The sequence below is a fragment of the Puma concolor genome, chromosome B3 (genome assembly GCF_028749965.1).
Source record: "Puma concolor isolate L17-30 chromosome B3, mPumCon1.1.hap2, whole genome shotgun sequence".
In the NCBI taxonomy this organism is placed as follows: domain Eukaryota; kingdom Metazoa; phylum Chordata; class Mammalia; order Carnivora; family Felidae; genus Puma; species Puma concolor.
Window position 1 is genome coordinate 83,228,064 of NC_141672.1, and position 19,993 is coordinate 83,248,056.

Here is a 19,993-nt window from a genome sequence, read left to right on the forward strand (position 1 = left end):
AAAATAAGGCTGCTTTTATAGAGTTCCAACATGTCACCAAACCTACAGGGAATAATCCAGCATTCATCTCTTCTATTGATAAAAGCTTTTTTCTTTTTGAAAGACTAGAGTAACACCGCCCCCAGTATACTTGGGTTATTTATTGTCAGCTTATGACACAGTCCCACCACGTGTCCAGGGTAAGAACTAAGCCATTTTACAACTGTAGTATGACTGGAGTCATGGGATTATCCTTGCCTAAATTATTAGTTATGGAGTTGCCAGATATTTCCAATTCAAAATTAATTCTGAAATAAATGTAAATGTAGGAGAATGATTCAAGAAGTAAACATATCTGGGGTGTCTGGGTGGCTCAGCTGGTTAAGCATCTGACTCTGAATTTCAGCTCAGGTCATGATCTTGCAGTCATGAGATCGCGCCCAGCGTAGGGCTCCATGCTGGTGCTGGGCATGGAGCCTGCTTGAGATTCTCTCTCTCCCTCTCCTTTTGCCCTGCCCCTGTGCTCACACTGTCTTCCTCCCTCCGTCCCTCCCTCTCTCTCTCTCTCTCTCTCAAAAAAAAAAAAAAAAAAAAAAGGAAATATATCCTGATCTATATATCTATATAGATATATATATACAATACCACGAAAGCTGAGGTATTAAAATTAAGGGCAGCAACAAGATTTGGTGGATGAAGAGTGGCTCTTCATTACCTGGCTATGGTAAACAAATCATCTATCTGTAAATTGAGAGGCTGGTGGTTGGAAGGGGACAGATTAGTGGCTCATGTTAATTTTCTGTAATGCTCAGAGTAACGAGAGAATACTATTCTCTTCATTTCTTGTCATCTCAGAATCCCACAATAATAATCTCGAGTTGTAATTTTTTCTTTTTGTGGACAATCAAGTCAAATTCAACAAATATTCATGTTACCTATTATAACCAAGAAGTAAAACTATAGTTTAAGAAAAATTATCTGCCATTATATTGTGTCTTGACAACTTACCCACTATTAGATAAAAACAACTTAAATCAGTTCTGGCAGATTTGGGACTTGGCAGTTCAAAATATGAATAGCAAATGTAAAAGCATGAAAATGGCATTACTATTATGTTTTAAGAGGATAATACACCTTTAAAGGGTGCCAGTGATTATTCTGCATACTGTAAACAACGGCTGCCAATCAATTTAGAAAGTGGTGCGCAGCACATAAATGAAATAAGGCAAATTCCACTCAACCAACCTAATGTTTCCTACCCAAGTCACTACTTCTCAACAGGAACAGTAGGGCTATGTATCCCTTTTACACTTCATAACCTGGTCCAAATTGCAAAAACTGACTCCAGCACAGAGAAGGGAAGGCATTTTCAGGAGTCCTCTGAAGTCTGTGCAGCAGTGGTCTCTAAAATCAAAATTAATCCTGAACACGAAGGTCACTTTATGACCCTGTCCTGCAGCAAAGCTGAGGGATGGTGAGTGTGCTCATAACCCAGTCAACTTGGCCTTGAGTTCTAATAACTCCACCTCTCCACAGAATATACTGGTAAATGGTGGTGGTGGTCGTGTGGAATGAGGAAATGGAAATGTTCCCTATGATCTGAATGAATATTCACGGGTTTCACTAACAGCCTTTAATGGCACTCTATTCTTGGAGGTTTTAAATAGCTGAATATTCAGATATGCACATGCCTTCTATTTTCTTTTATTCAAGGGTCCTCAATTCTCCACCTCTTTGAATTCTGTAACGTATTTTTAAACAATTATACTTAGAGTGATATTTTATGAAATTGGGTGTTAAACTTTGAGCTAATAATTATTTTAGTGTCTTTTTGATGGTAATTTAATAAGCATTTCATTCTTCAATCTTCTCACTCAGTCGCTCATTTTAAAAATGTGTCTGTCAGCTATTCGCTCATAATCTGGGACTTGATTTTCTTAATCTATCTCAGCTGAACTTTTTTTTTTTAAATGGGATTGCTTGATATACTTTTGAAATATCTTGACCAGATGCTTGTGCATCGAGGAGACCACACACCTCATCCACTCCCACAAAAGGCCACTACCACCACCACTGTACTGGGGACCTGACCTCCGAGTCACTCAGAATGTGGACAAGGACCGCTGAATCCCGGACACATCAGTCTTTACGTGCAGGATCCCTGAGAATCCAATTCCAAACACTAAAGTGGGGACTCCAAGTAAAAGGTTCTGACACAGCAACATGCAATTTTTTTTTTCCCTCAAGAGAGATAAAATAAATTTAGTTGCAATTTTATTTCTTCTAGAAGGGCTTCTAGGATTCAACACAACATTAAATTTTTGGCCTGTCTCTTTAATTTGAGAAATTGTACAAACGGCGACAGATGGCACACAGAATTGACTTATGTCCTCTATTCTTTACTGAAGAAGGGAGTGCATAGAAACTTTGATAAAGACAGAAGCTACAGTATGCAGGTCACTATTAAAATTATCTGGTGGCTCTTTGGACAGCTAGGATCAGAACATTCAGGCTTTCTTTTTTAGGCATTCGTTAAAACCAACCAACACTGTTGTAGGTTGACACTGGTGATCACAGCCCCGACGTTCAGTACCCTCCCTGTCCCAATAAGGACATGATGGATGTGCCATTAGCTTTGAACCTCGGCAACCTCTGAAATTACCACTCTTCCCACCCCCATCTCCCACCCCCACCCCCCAAAATCATTATGAAATGGGAAGAACACTCAAGCTTACAGTTAATTGGAAACATTGCAAGGGAAGAGGAATGCTTAGGACAGCATGTCCATGGGAAAATAAATCACCCAGCATTGTTATTTAATGCATTGTGACATCATTTCCTGAAATGAAACAGAGATGACACCAATTCAGACGATCTCCAGTATAAGGTTCCATTCAAATAATTCACAGATGTTTTCTCCTGGCAAGCAGAAAAACAATGCAAAGGCAAAAACTAGGGGCAGCCTCACTCTGCTGCATGTTTGTGGGAAGCCCTCTCTGCTGGTGTTTTTCAGCTGTGTGTTCTGCATATGCATTTCCGCATAAGTATTTCCCAGCCCAACAGCCCCACTTGCATTCAGCGCTCATCTGTATCTCTCAATGTGAGACAGGCCATCTCTCACTGCATAAGTAAGTCCAACATTTCATATTTGGTATTAATGTGGCCTATAGCAATTGGTATTAAGTAGCTCAATCTCAGAATCATAAAGGCTCGAATTTTCAAGGAGAAATAACTAATGTCCATGGAATACTGATTCAACTAACCATTCAAGGCCCTTCGAAAGGTATCTAATGATGGCGATGATCAGAGAGAGTCTCCACGGATGCCCTTGTGGAATGAACAAGGAGAGAAACCAGGGTAGACATGAACGAGGTTGGCAGCACCAGATCTCTCATCCTGGTTGATTTTAGGAGGTACTTACTACTAGAGGCCTTAGGCAGCTGGAAACCCAAGCACACAGTCAAAAAACCAAAATATCCAAAATCTGTGCAGCACATCACAGTTCCAAACTGACTATATCGTTTGAACCACACAGCAACCCAAACAGCTAAGTAGGACACATATTTACTGTTTTAGTTTTTAGGTAAGGAAATCGGTTCAGACGTTGACAAGCCTACCCAAGATTACAGAGCTCAAACCAAGTCTCCTCGTTTCACATTCAGTGGCCCTTTAAAAAAAAAAAAAAAAAAAAAAAAAAAAATATATATATATATATATATATATACACACACACACACACACACACACACACACACACACACACACCAGGCTGTCTCTTAGACAGCCTAGACTTTAACACTCTGAGGAACCAGGAGACTCTAGACTCTGTTCACATACTGGACAGTGAAAGGGAGCATTTATGCTATCAAAACCAGGCCCCAGATAAGACATTCTGGACTGTTCCATAACCAGTTTCTTCTTCACCTCTATCACACTCTATCTCAGAAGGCTCACCAGGATGTTCAGTTCATTAGTACCAGTACTCTCTGATGCTATCATTTAGCAGAACTGAGCAGTTGTCAAAGGTTTATATGGCTCTAGAAAGCATAACTTAGATGATGTTCTCTCCTGCTCCGGGGCATTTGGGATCTGTTTGGCAAAACCTGATTTCCTCATCTCACACAGACCAGGAAAGTAAGCGGTAACTTTGGCTGCCCAGTTCCATTGGTCAAAGCCTCCTGCTAGCCATTCAGCTAGATTAAAATAAGAATTATATTACACATTTATTCTAAGAGTCAGGCATAGGGTTGAATGCTTTATATTCCCTTATTCAATCCCTGCAACAACCTAAGTTGGTTCTAGAATTATCCCCATTCTACAGATATGGAAAACGAAGCTTAGAGAGGGTAACTGCTCAAGATAAAAAATCGACTGTGTTGCTGATTCCAGGCCCTGCGTTTTGTTTTGCTTTGCCCCTGATAATGAATAACTGAGAGTCATGACACAGGCAGAATCATATGCCTGGAAAGCATATGAAAGGACATGTATTGTTTCCCTTCCATTAGAGTGGGACACATCTAACTTCCCCCAGACCCAGGCCCTGTGCTGCTAACTTTGACACTGGATCACCTCATTGGAAAAAAAAAAAAAAAAAAAAAAAAAGCCATCTAGGTCTACACGTGATGAAGAGAACTAATTAAAAGGCAGAATAGTTTAAGTCAGTGTCTCTCCTCCTGTCTCTCGTGTGCATGTATGTGTGGGTACAAGAAAAAATTTGAGATGACTAAGTTAACTGTCACATGGTCTTTATGAACTCACTGGAGAAGAGATACGCGTTCCTCTAATGTAACATGGAGCTGTATTTACTCATAACTTGGGTACACTGTCTCTGCAGGACGATAAACTTTAAAACTCATTTTTACTACCAGAGACATTTACAAAATCCCATAAAACAATCTCTAATGGACGAGGAGCCAAATGACTGAACATGTGAAAGGCAGGTTTCATCACTCTCCCTCACCACCAGACACGGAGAGAGGAGTAAAGCATTTTGCCATGAACAAAGGGCACAGTTTTTAGACCCTGCAGTTTCAAGAAGGCTGTGTGATATGACATCACTTTAAAGTAAATTTGCTTCTGATTCCGTACACATATCTTTGAAAGAAGTCCCACATCCCCTAAGTGTGAGCTTTAGCCCCGTGTTTTCAAATAAGAAAACCTTTAGTTAGAGACTGGTATGAGCAAGCAGTGTCTTTGTATAGGAGCACTTCCTGTTTTCATTCCGTGATCAAATATATTCTTTGCAGCACAACTAGAAAGCTCTCGAACGTGGCAAGTGGAGGTGCCTGAGAGCCTAATTGAGCACACTAAGGGCTTCTTGGCGTGGAGGAGTGTTTCATGGTTATGAATAAACCGTTAGCCCTGGTATTATTTCTTGCTGTTTTCTTTCTTTAACTATCTTTGAAGTCAAATAAAAACAGTTGTAATGGCAGGCTTACTTTTATGATACCATAATCTCCATGTGTTAGTGAAAGGAATATACTTCCCTAGGATTTCCCTAAGTTCTTTTGCCATTGGGTACTTTCCAGCAAAAGCACATACATTTCCAACAGATTCTTTCTTCAATCTTCACTAGATTTCTTAGTCTGAGAAGCCAAACAGAGCCATCAACCAATAGAGGAGGGGGGTAATAGTATACACAACATTTTCAGCAGGTGAATTGCTATATATATATATATATATATATATATATATATATATATAGCTAAATATATATATATATATAGCTAAATATATATATAGCTAAAAAATATACATATAGCTAAAAATATATATATTTATATATATATTTAGCAACACAAATATATATGAGCTTACTTTTTTTAACGTTATGATGAGTGTTTTGAAGGGGATTTTTAAAAGACATTTTGGAAATTGGGAGTTAGAAACCAGAAATTAATTATTTAGACTCAGATTAAATTTAAATTCAAAGTGCTTAACTCCGAATATGGAAATTGCTCAATTCATCAAATAGTTTTTTTTTTAATGCCACTTTGGATTTAGTTTAAATATTTCCTTCAATATAATCAATGAGCCTCAAGTTTATTAGTTTTTTCCTTAAAGTCGGTGGTGCTCAGGAATTTGAGACTGTTTTAACTGTTACAGTTGTAGTGGAACTTGTTCTTCCAAGAAAACTGAAGGTTAATGATTTTTGTCATATTGAGACTAAGACTTAACAATTGCTACAGTTGGCCTTTGTTGAGGTGGGGTTCTTTTTTCTCTGGGCCTTTTGAGGTATTCAGAATAGGTGACAATAGCATGCAGTTGAGAACATATGTAGAGAGACCCCTGTGGCTTATTGGAAAAAGTTGCTCCGTGCTGGTTGGGTGTTTGGAAAAAAAAATACAACCAGAGTTCTTTTATGTTCTGCTAGTTAATGAATGCATGAATGTCAAAATGGGCCAATGGCCCATTCAGGGGGCAAAGCCTTAGCAGCCCCCTTCTTTAAGAACACATCCTGAGATGCAAAATACATTTGCTTAACAAATTAAAATAATGAGATAATTCAATTAGCTTCTTTTTAAAAAAAGAAAGAAAAAAGGGTACATCGGGGATTATTGTAATACAAGAACAGGTCATACCGCACAAAAGAGAACAAACCAGTTTGAAATAATGTTAAAGAGACTAATAATGGAGGAATGCACACTGAATCATGCACTTGTGAAGAAATTTACATGAAATAATAATTTAGACTACATCTATTTTCAGTGAGCTAGAGCCAACATTTCACTTTGAAAGTTGAAATTAATTAAATGACAGAAAAATATAGTGGGCATCTCTATTTCCAAGGACTTCCTCATGCCTGTTAGTGCATGTAAGAAAAGAAGTCTAAATTAACATGTCGCTAGTTAGGGGTCTCTATTCTTGGTTTCTGAGCTCGGAATTATAGCTGAGTAAATCTTTCAGCTCATTAAAGATTGGAAAGTAAAAGTTTTACAGGACCATCCTCATCAAAGCTACTGAACCTCTTCTCTGCAGTTGGGGTAAAAACTGGATGAAGAGGGAAAATTTGTTCAAAGAGAAAGCCGAGGAGAATTTCCTTATGATACAAGGGAGGTGCAGGAAAGGCAAGGGAGGGGAGCAGAGAGAACGACTGGGAGACAAAGCCATTGGGAGAAACTAATGAAAGGGGCATGTTGTGAAAGAAGGTCATGGGGAGGAGGGAGAAAAACAGAGCACTTCGCAGAGAGTAAAAAGAAAGGGGATGATCTGAGACTGGGACAGAACAGTGTTCTGGCTACGTGCTCCAGAGCTGAACCAAGAGCTGTGGATGCAGGAATGGAGGCCGCAGTGTGGAGACCCTGCACTGTGTCCCTCTCGCTTGAAAACTGGGAACACGTAAGGTCCGGAGAACTTAATGGACTCACTGAGGTTCAGCTAGCACAGAGGAGAGCTGAACTCAAAATGCGGGTTTCCCGACTGCTTGGCTGAGGCTATTTGATTCTTTTCTCCCTGCTGCAAAGACATTCGTTAAAATTTTCAGTTGGCTGGAGAGTTCTGCACAAAGTCTTGAGTTCCTTTAACTAGATGAAAGCACTCTCAGTGTGGGGACAAGGTCTTGTGGTCGGTCTGTAGCCCCCTGCACAGCCAAGCCACCAGGGGTGCCCAGCAATCCCTGGCCACCCACAATTTTTCACCAGTGGCCACACTGCATGGTGGGCTCAGTTCAGGACAGGGAGGTGGGAGGCAAGGTATCGACAGGACAAAGCAGGAGGTCCAGCAAGAGCTGTGGACACAGCGTTGGAGTTTCAAGGCACAGAATATAGGTGGTGAAGGAGACAGTCGGCTTGAAGAGAAAGGTGCCAAATCTTCTCTACTCGGAAAGGCTGGGGGAGCAGGAAGTTTTAAAAACAAAGAGAACAGCACTTTGCTTCTCCATATTTCCTCCCCCTCTGATGCTGGGTATACTGATGGCAGAGGTTGTGTGAGATTTATATGCCACTGGTAGAGGGGATAATGATTTTAGCAAAGTCTTCATAGTGCTGTGGGAAAAGCACAGCGCGGGGGACAAGCAAGGTTGGGTTCTGGTGGCAGGCTGACCTTGAGTTAATCACTTCCCTCTCTGGGCCTCAGTTTCCTCACTGGTAAACACAGCAGCTGAATTCTCGCAGGTTCTGCTGTTCTGTGGTGTTGACTTTGACTACTGAGGGGCTGCAAATAACATGGAGAGGCCTGCTTGTAAAGCAGTTGTTGAAATCTTTATTTTCGTCCAGGAGGGGCTGGGCATGAAGGAAGACGGAGGGAGGAAACCAAACAGGTGAGCTAGTGGGGAGCAAGCTGTTTGCCTGCCATCCATGTGCTCCTGCCCTGCCTTTCTAACTTGCTACTCTAACCAAACAACCCTTCAGTTAAAAATGAGAAACCCCTCCCCTCACACTCACTCGACTTCCAAATTAAAAACATTTTACAGGTTAGTAAATCTCCAGCTGAGGTGATGTAGCAAAGAACAGCTGTGAAGTAATTTTGATAATGATGAGAATAATAGCCGCATGGCAAGGTTCAGGGCTTTGCTGTTGCAGCTTCAGTGCTCCTGAATAGATAAAAGTGATTAAATACTCCTGATTATCCCTGACCAATATGTAATGGATTTACAGCCCTTTCAATTAGTCAGTATTTGCTTAGGACTCATTATTTTGTCTTTGGTTAAGTAATCAGCCCAGAGACTGCATGTTCTGTCTAATTCCTCTGAGCCGAGTCAGTGCAGGGCCCTGACCTTTGAAATGGCCATGGCTGCAAGGCAAGAATAACCACTACCACGGCAGCCTCGTTGGTTCTCCCCTCTAATCCTGACACCACGGGCCAGATCGATACACCTTAGTTTGCTACTAATGTCCTTACATCAAAATGGCCGATTTAGGAATGTGAATTTATCTCTCCCCCCTCCCTGCCGCCACTCCACCCCTTGCCCTTTGTAGCCCAGCTGGAAGAGCAGATCAGCAGTCACCACCATAAATAAAAGTGGAACCTTGTCCTGGACCCATGACACTGTAACTAATGTCATTCAGCATGGCAACACACAAGTTAGAGAATCAAAGAAGACCTTCGGTTTTCAATGCGCTACTCTATATTTAAGCATTTACCTAAATAGAATGGCCTGAAAACAATATCATAGCAAGACACTGCCTCTGACGTCTTTGCCACTTTCCCAGAATCTCCAAACGAACAGTAAAACAGGAGTGCCTAGTTCCCGTGTAAAAATACATCGTGATTTTTTTGTCATGAGAGTCTTAGAGTCAATAGTGCACAGGGACACGTAAAACCCACTGCAGACAGGAGGACAGAGATAAACTGTTACTTTAAAAACGTTGCATGGTTGATCTCTTCCCAGAAGGGAATAGGGTTAGCTTCTAAGAAAAGGGACTTGAAGAGCTAAAAAAGAATCCTTAACCTCCACCTTACAAACAAAGGCTCTGGAGCACCTATAGCCCTTCTGTGTTTGTCACATAAACACGTGCCATGTTTGCAAGCTGCTCCAACGATTACACTTGCACCTGATACCATGAGCTTGGACATGCACGTGGCAAGGTGCTTTTTTTTTTTTTTTTTTGCCTCCTAGAGGAGATGGCTTTCGTTAAGACTGTAATCAGCGGTGTGCATGGGTTTGTGAGCTCCTTACAGCCATTTTCCTTGTCTGCAGTTGCCGTATCTGAAGCTGCCCTCACACCTTGTAGCATAAATAACAAGTTTGCTCACATATACTGTTGAGGGCCCTAGACCATATTGAATAAGGTCTGTGCCTGGCTTAGGAAAACCAAAATCTCCTCCTTTCTAGAGGCTGTTCTTTGGATAGTGAAGGCTGACAAAATCTTAGCTGCTCTGTTAGTCATCAGATTTCAAGAAAGGCAAAATAGGCACCTGATTTTTAAAAAATCTGTATCAACCTGTAAAGTTTGCTAGGAGAAGGCAAAGCAAGCAAAAACGCTTTCATCTTGACTTACTGTGAGATGCTGGAACAGCCATGCTCTCATGATATTTGTTGCTACTTTGGGGAAAATGCCTCTTTTCTTCTGACGTTTTTTGTCCTTGTCTGGATCATCATCGTCACCTGTGCCAGGTGAGGCTACACTGTTGTCTAAACCATCCCCTGGCAGAAAAAAAAAGAAAAAGAAGAAAAAACACATTAGAGGCAACACAGAAAGGGTGCCAACAACAATGTGCAGCTGATGATGAGCTCAGCTCAGCTTGTTGAAAGAAATCCATTAAGCGGGTATATTCTCTTTCATTAAAGTATAATTGGAGACACAAATATGTAAAAGACAAAATTAAACCAGGCCTCTTCAAATGTTAATTTTGTGTGTCTCACACTCGCCCATATCATTAATTCAATTATAATTGTGCGCTTGACACAGTGCAGTAGCTCTTTGTCAATTATGGAATCCAATGTGGGAAAACCGCCATCAGAAAACCCATTCGGTGAAAATCCACTCCCATGCCCATAGTGAACACATACTGTAGGGTAATCAAGTTAAATGTTCTGTAGTCTATATATTCCAGGCTGCCTGCATAGGTGACAGTAACTGTGTCACTGTTCATTGCACATAACACACTGCCTGCTCAGCCCCTCCTAGAACTGTCACCTCCTAAGCACGCACATTCACACACTCCTCAGATGACCCTGCATTCGGCATTTGCATGGCATGAAAACTTTTAGCTCTCTGCACCACTGATCATGATCATTATCATTTACACACACACACACACACACACACACACACACACACACACATATGAAGGTAGGGTGCTCACTTAATCAGAAGTTTCTATCAACATCTTTCTCTTCTGTGCTTTTCTCCGGCATTAATTGTGCATTAGCAAAAATCATTTACTTTTAACAGTCATAGTTATTTTTTCTTGCCCTCCAGCAAAAATGCCTTGAAAGCCTGCCTGGAGGGCATCTAAATTATGTATCTGAAAAACTCTTCTGGCAAGGCATTGCAGGACCCCTACTTTCTTAAAATTCATACGAGCACGTCTTCCTGTTTTTGGGAAGGCATCAATCAAGAGCAGCAATATATGCCATATCCCTACATTAATATTTGAACTAATAACTTTAAAAAAAGGAAAGAAACAAGATCCGACTTGTGGCATAATCAAATGCAAAATAAATGAAGAATACGGGGACAGCGCTGGGGCTTTATAGATGGCTGTGTTTTCCTTGCACATCATTAGCCTGGAGCCACACGAAAGAGGAAAACAGAGAAGTGGAGAGTTTATGCTCCCTGCTGGTGTTTAAGAAGCTGGGGTCCTGGAAGGACATCTGGGAATTGCACTGAGATGGGGGTTTTTGTAATTTAAGAATAGACATTCATTAGCAGTAAATGCCATAAATCCCATGCTAAGTAAAAACCTTGTCCAAGAAAGCCTAAAACAATAAACTCTGTGCTCAATGTAGCCTGAGCTAGACGTTCCGCAGCTTCCCGGGGAATGTTATAGATCCACCAACTCATTCCCAGACCTGTTCCTTCCTCTTGGACTGGGCCACACCAGCACGTCCTGCCCACTGGGCCCCTCCCCTTCTAACTTCTGGGTCTGCTCCGTGGGCTTCCCTGTACCTGTTCTTTTCCTTCCTCACCAAAGAAAAAACAAAAACAAAAAAAACAAAAAAAAAACCCTTCAACCTTCTTTGACCAGAAAAGCAGAAAAGCCACAGCAAAGAGCTGGCAGATTAATTTTATTGACATTTCCATTTTCACTGCAATGTGATACCCTCCATCACATGGAAGAGATGACCCTCACTATTTACAGACTGACAGGCCACTTCATTACAACCACCCTGCCCCAAGGCAAAGCAGCTCCCTTCCATCTGCCCAAACACTAGAGCATGACCCCGAAGTTGCTGTTCTCTTTTTCTTTGCCGTCTGTTATGATAAAAAAAAAAAAAGAGTCAAAGGGACCCCAAATAGTCAAAGAACTAATCAGAGTACAAGGAAACAAAAGGCATTTGACTTTTGAATACTGAATATATGGAATCTAGTCTTCACCTACATCTGTCTTCATCTGCACACCCGTGTATACTAGGGGTCGCTTGCACAAGGAGACACACACACACACACACACACACACACACACACACACACACACAAGCTTGAGCAGGGACACACGTACATGCTTTCCACCATGCCAAGGAACTGCTGCAAGGCAAATTCTCACCCACACTAATGGCTTCTGACTGCTCCTTGGCAACCCTAGCATTTTAACCTGGGTGGATGTGCTCTCCAAAATACAGACGCTGGAGCGATCTCATCAGCTGTTCATGTGACACAGATGGAGAGTGGCTATTAGGAGCCAGGCAGTGGGCCTTGGGGATCTGAGGTGCTGTTCTGTAGCCCGAGGCAATTTTGAAAAGCAGTACCCGGAGATGAGGAAAAAAAAACCCACACTGCAAGTCCAAGTTTGAAGTCAGTCAGTCTGTCTGTCTACCTACCGTGGATAAAGATATCTTTGTCTCTCAATGTAAAAATCTATGTGGGCTATCTGGATGTACACTGTGGATAATGTATGTATGGAATGGCTCTTCCTTCAATGTCTTCCAAATATAAAAACACACACTGTAAACAATGCCTGTGTGTATATATTTCTTCCTAAGCACATATGGTTTCTGTGTATATGTTTAAGCTGAAATTGTCAGGATTTTGTTAAAATCTCATTTAGCTTTTTTTGATAGATTTTTGAATATACTTATTTTAAAAGGTTAATGGCTTAATTGAAGGAAGTTCAACCAAAAAAAAAAAAAAAAAAAGGAAGAAAGAAAGAAAGAAAGAAAGGCATTTGTCTTTTTAACCCAATCAATGACCTTAAAAATGAGAGACGGAATTTCCACAGTGCATTTTCTCCTGTTTAAAAGCAAAGAGGGCTGGTAACACCTTCAAACTATCTAGCTAAAGAAAAAAAAATATATAGCTAGATTGAGCATTCTTTGATGACTGAAACTGGAAAAAGGCAGGAGCATCACATGAATTTTAATATAAAGCAGTCCATTTTATGTATTGTAAAATATTTGAAATTGGATCCAGTGTTAACAAATAATTGTAAAGAAAAATGTGTCTGTTTTTATAATAAGTAGGTACTAGACATTAGATTTTTTAAATTAATATTAGTGTCGGGGGTGCCTGGGTGGCTCAGTTGGTTAAGTGTCTGACTTTGGTTCAGGTCATGATCTCGCGGTTCCTGGGTTCAAATCCCGTGTCGGGCTCTGTGCTGACAGCTCGGAGCTCAGAGCCTGAAGCCTGCTTTGGATTCTGTGTCTCCCTCTCTCTCTGCCCCTCCCCTGCTCACGGTCTGTCTCTTTCTGTCTCTCAATAATAAATAAACATTTTAGAAATAAATAAATAAAAATAATATTAGTGTCTATACTTCCTTAAAGAGCAGAATTTCCCTCTCCAAACAACACAATAAATAACATTTTTTTTTTTTGCTCCAACGGACTGTGAACCAACTCCAGTGCGGAGGAATAAGAGCATAAAGAAACAGTTCAAAAGAAAACTGTGTGATCTGCAACCTAAAATAAAATTGTGCAGATGATGCCCGAGTTAGTAACTCTTAAAGTCAACATCATTTTCTTGTTTTAAGGCTGTGTGTAAGATAGTTGGCAATCCTTGGCACCTGTGCCACATGAGTTTCTGTGCCGAAAAGGCTATATACACCAGCACAGATGTGTGAGTCAAAGGAGGTGTATGAGGTGATAGCGTCCATCTCAGCATCTGAAGTTAAGATTCAAAAGTGTGGAATCCTGAGGGCAGGAACTGTTTTTTGTTTATCTTTTTATCCTCAGAGCGCACCTCTGTGTCTGACCTGGAGCAGGAACCCAGTGATTGTCTGTTGGGTGAGTGAACAGCTGAACTCACACATGAGCTTATTCGAGGACCCTCTCCTCTTTCTGACAATCCCAAACTGGGGCAAGTGCGCTCATTATAGTGCCTAAGGGGCTGGGTTGCCTGTGTGCACACAGCCACTTCTAACATGCCAGGAATGGTGCTTCTCAAAAGAACTCCGGGTGCATTGGGGCCTTTTTGAGGGGCTGAACCACCAGCCATCCCACTAGGATTGCCACCTCTCTGATTGTGAAAAACCACAGCAAAAAATAATGTAATTCTTCTTCTAAAAGGTTGCTAATCCCTTCTCTAAGGGCACAGTCTAAATCGGGGGCAAAGATACTCAAAAAGTGGTGCATTACTTCAATGTATTGTGGGTGACCATGGAAAGAAATATTTAAGGCCTATAGATAGACAACTCTGAAGTGGATTAAACCATCAGGGGAGATTGTTAAAAACACAGGTCTCTAGGCCTTATCCTATATTTATAGAATCAAAATATCCCAGGGCAGGGACAAGGAATTTATATTTTTAACAAGCTCCTTGGGTTTGTTTATACAACCAGCCTAGCATTGGTTCTCAAACTGGCTTTTGGAAGCCACTGAACTAGATGACCTTCTAATTTGAAAGAAAATGCAACCTAAAGGACAGGTAGGTAGTCACAAGTCTATTCTACTCCCATACATGGGGTCAGTGGTCATGGGGAGCAACTACAGTGTGGCCCAGGCCTTACTCACTACGGAAGAGTCACTATGTTCTCTATCACATCTACTGGCCAACAGAATGTAGCCCCATCCTGACCTTCTGGTGATGAGAGATAAAAAGGAAGAAAAAGCTCTAGAACACTGGCTCTCAGAATATGGACCGGCAGCTTTAGCACTGGCAAAGAAATGGTGAGCAATGCATATCCCTGGACCCTCCCAGACCTACTGAATTTGAGTCGCCGGGGTGGGGCCTAATAATCTGAATGTTACCAAGTGTTCCAAGTGATTTTAATGACCACCCAAGTGTAAGAAGCGCTGCTGAAGAACACATCGAAGACCCCCTAAACCTGCTACCCTTGGCGGTTGCTGTCTGAAGGCCTGACTCTCATCCCTGGGTCTTCTTCCTGTTTTAAGACTCTGAGGTATTTTGAGAGCATCTGTGGCTGGATTTACACCCAGGCTCTGGAGGAAATCACACATACTTTCCACAGCTGAGCATACTGTGCTCGGAACAGGGCACTGCTCTGGAAAGCAGCCCCAATCTACACCTACCTAAAGACCAATACTGAGACAGTTTATTAGTTGTAGGAAGCTAAATCCTGGGATATCCATGGTAATGGGTATCCAGGTATAGGCAAAATCCATATCCATAGCTGTGTATCCAGTGAATCCTCAGATGATTCTAAAGCAGAAATTCCCAATCCATACAACTGTAGGTCATAAAAACTATGCAGGCAAAAGGACATCACTTCCTTTCATTGGCACATTGTCTTATTCCATTTAGCCAAAAATCTATCTATATTTTAGGCATCCATTTCTTGGCTTGGAATAAAGCAATGATATCAACAGTGATGATGTGCCATGATGAGTCTGATATCACCAGGATGTGGCCCTCTTGCCCTATCAGAACTACAATGCAGCAACCAAGAAGGTCCATCGTCTTGTACCTTTCTACCTACTCCACTCCTCTCCATAAACAAAACAAAAACAAAACAAAACAAAACACAGACTTTTGCCAGTGAGAAAAATGAGGCCAGGAGTTTAGGTGGTGGCTCAAGATTCCACAGCTATGTGTGGTCTAGAATGAACTAGAATCCAGGTAACTTCAAGTCCAGTATTATGGCCACTGGTATTCTCACATTAATATTGTAAGTTATCTTTCACTTTTTATTTATTTATTATTTTTTTATTTTTTTTTCCAACGTTTATCCATTTTTGGGACAGAGAGAGACAGAGCATGAACGGGCGAGGGGCAGAGAGAGAGGGAGACACAGAATCGGAAACAGGCTCCAGGCTCTGAGCCATCAGCCCAGAGCCCGACGCGGGGCTCGAACTCACGGACCGCGAGATCGTGACCTGGCTGAAGTCGGACGCTTAACCGACTGCGCCACCCAGGCGCCCCTATCTTTCACTTTTTAAAGCATTACTTCATTTGAACCCTGTTATCAGTGACAGATCTAAGCAAGGTTTGATCCCACAGGTAAAATTCTAAGTGCAGAGAAGAGATTAGATATAGGGCCCAGGAGTTGGGACTGAGCTAGAGTTGGTCTGGGCTAGTCCAGGTTCAAAGAGAAATGTACAAACTTTTCTCCCAAAAGTAAACCAGTGCCTGAAGGGCTTTGGATATACTCAGTAGAGCAACAGACTTTGGGACGCAGGATTTCTCCGAACAGGTTTCTTGTCATCCGAGTGGAGACACCAGACTGACCTTCAGGGCTTAGAGATGGCTACAAATATTTGAGAACTGACTGTCCACACAGTAAGGATCTCAGGAGCTCTGTGCAGTGCTATTAAACACTTCACAGAACTGTGATTAAGACAATATAGCCCCCTGCCTCAAAGTCACTTTTTTAAAGCTAGAATAAGGTTGCTACGACATTTGCCGCAATGTCAATTGACAAACATCTAAAACTGACCTCTGAATCTTGTATCAGGACAAGTAAATACGCATGTTGGTTGGTAGCATTTGGAGCTCTTTTGAGTAAGTTGGTGATGCATTATTTAATTCTCCCTCCACCAAGTTTTAGACCAGGTTTCATAGTTAAATACATTCACACAAAATATATACTGTAAAAAAGAAAGACGTCTCATCTGAAAGAACATGGCTTCACACCCCCTATTTTGCTAAACAGAAATGCACTACGTTCATTATCATTTTCATTGTGTGCAATGGAAATCCACTAATTTCATACACACACACACACACCCTTTCTAAACAATCTATTTCCAGGAATTAGGTATATTCATGAATACATAGATATTTATTTATGTGATCATAAACCTATATGTATATAAACTGTATTTTATCTTTTTCAAATAAATCACCAATTTGTACACAAGTGTCCAAATATATTTATAGATGAACTGCATACTTTGGCCTGTAATGATACACGTGTGCGTGCGTGCACGCACACACACAAATTTACAGAGTTCTTAAGATGGTGTTATTTAATGTTAAATAGAGTGGTCTCTTTTCTACCCATTTCTCTATCTCTAGAATACAGGCCCCTCTTCTTTATCAATACGGCTGTCGCATTCATTATCTTCATTATCACAAGTCCCTCTCATTGAGCACTTGCAGTGTTCCAATCCTCATGTAATTTTCACAGCAAATGAATGAAATAACTATTACCAATTCCATTTTACAGATAAGAGAACATAGATTCAGAGAAATTAAGTGACTTGTCAAAGGTCACATAGTTAGCATGTGGCCCAGCGTGCTAGTCGTCCAAAGCCCACACTCCCGTCTTCTATCCTCTCCCTCAACCTGCTCAGAGGACGAGAGAATGAAAAGGGAATCTTGCTTCTGGATAAGCACTCACTGCCCCAGAAACAAACTCCAAGGGTAAGGCCTTGTATATGTAACACTGATGTTCCAAGGGGACAGTGGGTGACAGCACATTTAAAATATAAATGGGGGCACTGGGTGGCTCAGTCAGTTAAGCGTCTGACTTTGGCTCAGGTCTTGATCTCATGGTCTGTGAGTTCGAGCCCCCTAGTGGGGCTCTGTGCTGACAGCCTGGTTGCGTGTCTCCCTCTCTCTCTGCCCCGCCCCTGCTCATACTCTTATCTCTCAAAAATGAAGGTTAAAAAAAAATTAAAAGTAAACGTGAACCACGAAACAAGCAGATGCATATTTTACCCAAACAGGTATAGCCATTATCTATAGATAGGATCGTTATTGATCCCTGTGGATGTAAATGTCAAATTAATTATAACTTTGAAATAGAAGCATCTGTGGAATTTCAAAGACTTCTCTGAGCCAAGGGATCATTCAAGATTCCACGCCTTCAGTCCTTTCCCCTTGGCTTGGGTTGTCCTTTCTCTTCATTTTTACTCCCCCTCCTTCCCAGTCTTGTCAAGGCAAACTCCTAGTCAGCCTCCACAACCCAATGAAAAAGGAACCTCTTTTGCAAAGCTTTCTCCAGTTCCCAAGACAGAGTTAGTACACTATGCTTTCTACTTCTTCAGCAGTTTGTTCTTGCCTATTATATACACTTTGTCTTTTGCAATTTATATTTTCAGTCATTTCTCTGTCCTCCTTGACTGTGAACTTTCCCAAGGCAGGGGCTGTGTCATTTCTGATGCCCAAGCCCCGACACGGGGTAAACACTCAAATGTTACTGGAACGGACGCATGGGTAGCAAGATCCTTGAGACATCTTATTAGGACCCGATGAGAATGTAACCTTTGAGGAAACTATCCATGAAGGAGATCCCTTGGCTCTGGTAACTTGTTCTAGGAGCCACCATGCCTTGGGCTCCATCATTCCCTGTGAGCACGGGGTATCATGGTAACGTGCCCAGTGTTTTACTGTTTGCATACGTGTGTGGTCCTCCTCAGAGATGCTCCTTACGTGTCTGAGACATGCGTCAGCTACTATTTATGAAAACTCCATCTCACACTTGCCCTATTCCAAACGGGAAGAGGGAGTGCTGGGAGATAGCAGGCTGTGCACTGCCCAGGCTGTTCAGATTACTCAGAGCGTTACCGCTAAAGATGAAGTATTAGGTAGCTGTGGAACTGTAACACACAGTACTTTGTGAACCCATTCCCTATGGTCATTTCTTTATTTTTTTTCTCTCAATATAATACTTTGGAAACAGGATTAAAATATTCGGAGAGGCACAAAGTTATTTTCTTTTGGGGACTACCTTCCAGGAGTTTAATTTAGGACATCCCACTGAGAAACCTGCATCAGGGTTTCAAATGAGGTGAAGAAGAAGAAGAAAAAGAAAGAGAAGGAGGAGGAGAAGGAGGAGGAGGAGGAGGAAGAAAAGCTGCCTTTGCCTAGTTCTGTTCTCAATGAAAGCCCTGCAAACCTCGCTTTCCAAGAACCATCCACAAAGTCTATCTTTTCGCACATGCCATTTACCTTTTTTCACGTCAGATCAGGTTGGGGGAAGGGAAAGCTGAAGACCCAGAAATGTGGGGAGGGTAAGGGGCCAGAGGTGGGGTGAGGGGCCAGTAGTGAGACCTGCTAATTACTGATCTCTTTTACTCTCCTGCTGTGCTTAACTGTCTGGACACGTTAAAGTGAAATTTTTCTGTGATTTTTCAAGTGACTAGTTCATGGCCCACTAGCATGGAGGGAAGCAGAAGAGATGAAATGCTTTCGTTTACATGCAACATTTACTAACTGTGTGGGTTTCTGACATTAAAGAGAGGACAGTGACCCAGGCCACCTTTTTCACACTCAAAAGAGCACTGAAAAAACAAGTCTTCATCGGCTTACCTCAGGCTTCCCTGGTCCTGAACACCCTCCCCCCGGGGTTGGAGCAGAAAGGGGAAAACAGAGGGGATTTTATGCTCCTTTCTCTTCAACTTTTCAGGCGGTATAAGCAGCATTTAGCAAATTCAGCCCCAAATGGCTCCAAATGCTCAGAGCTGCAGGGGCTCCTTCTTTGTTATCCTCCCTCTATTTACACAGGATTTATGCAGGCTCTCCACTGAAGAGACCTAAAGCACTTCCATTCTCACCGGCTCTCCCCCGCTTGTGGCCCCAGCGGCTTCACCCAGGCCTGCCCCGGGGGATTTCTGTACCCTGGAGAAGGCCACAAACTGCTCCCTAACTGGGTGATCCGGAGCCGACCGGGTGGTGGGGGCAGCTGCGGCGCGGGGGCCTGTGAACAGGAGCTCACCTTCCAGCAGAGGACCGAAAACCCAGCCAAGGCTGTGCAAACGCGTGTCCAGAGACAAACAACATGCACTTTAAAATATGCATCTATACGATATAATGCAAAGTGGTGGGTGAAAAAAAAAATTCAGACTGCAGCTTGGATGAAAACCACTTCACCCACTGGTTGGAAAAATAAAGTGTAAAAACAGACAGATGGACACATATGTAAATGTGGCTGTGTTTTAGGCTTTAGCTGGCAACGTGAGTGTCGTAGTATAGTTTTGCACGCCTGTATTTTCCATATCATGTTGAATCCTGTTAACTGTTGAACAGAAACATCCTCATACTGGTCCTTGACCAAATCAGTCCCCTCAATTTAC

The 19,993-nt window shown here is 41.9% G+C and overlaps 1 protein-coding gene across 8 annotated transcripts in view; it reads right to left on the minus strand.

Annotated features, from left to right (window-relative positions):
• MEIS2 (Meis homeobox 2) overlaps positions 1–19,993 on the minus strand; it is a 209,469-nt gene that overhangs the window by 134,819 nt on the left and 54,657 nt on the right. For all 8 annotated transcript variants that reach the window (XM_086710315.1, XM_086710313.1, XM_086710314.1 and 5 more), the window contains one exon: positions 9,918–10,063. In XM_086710315.1, coding sequence (XP_086566441.1) covers positions 9,918–10,063 — 146 coding nt within the window. The remainder of the gene's footprint in view (positions 1–9,917; positions 10,064–19,993) is intronic.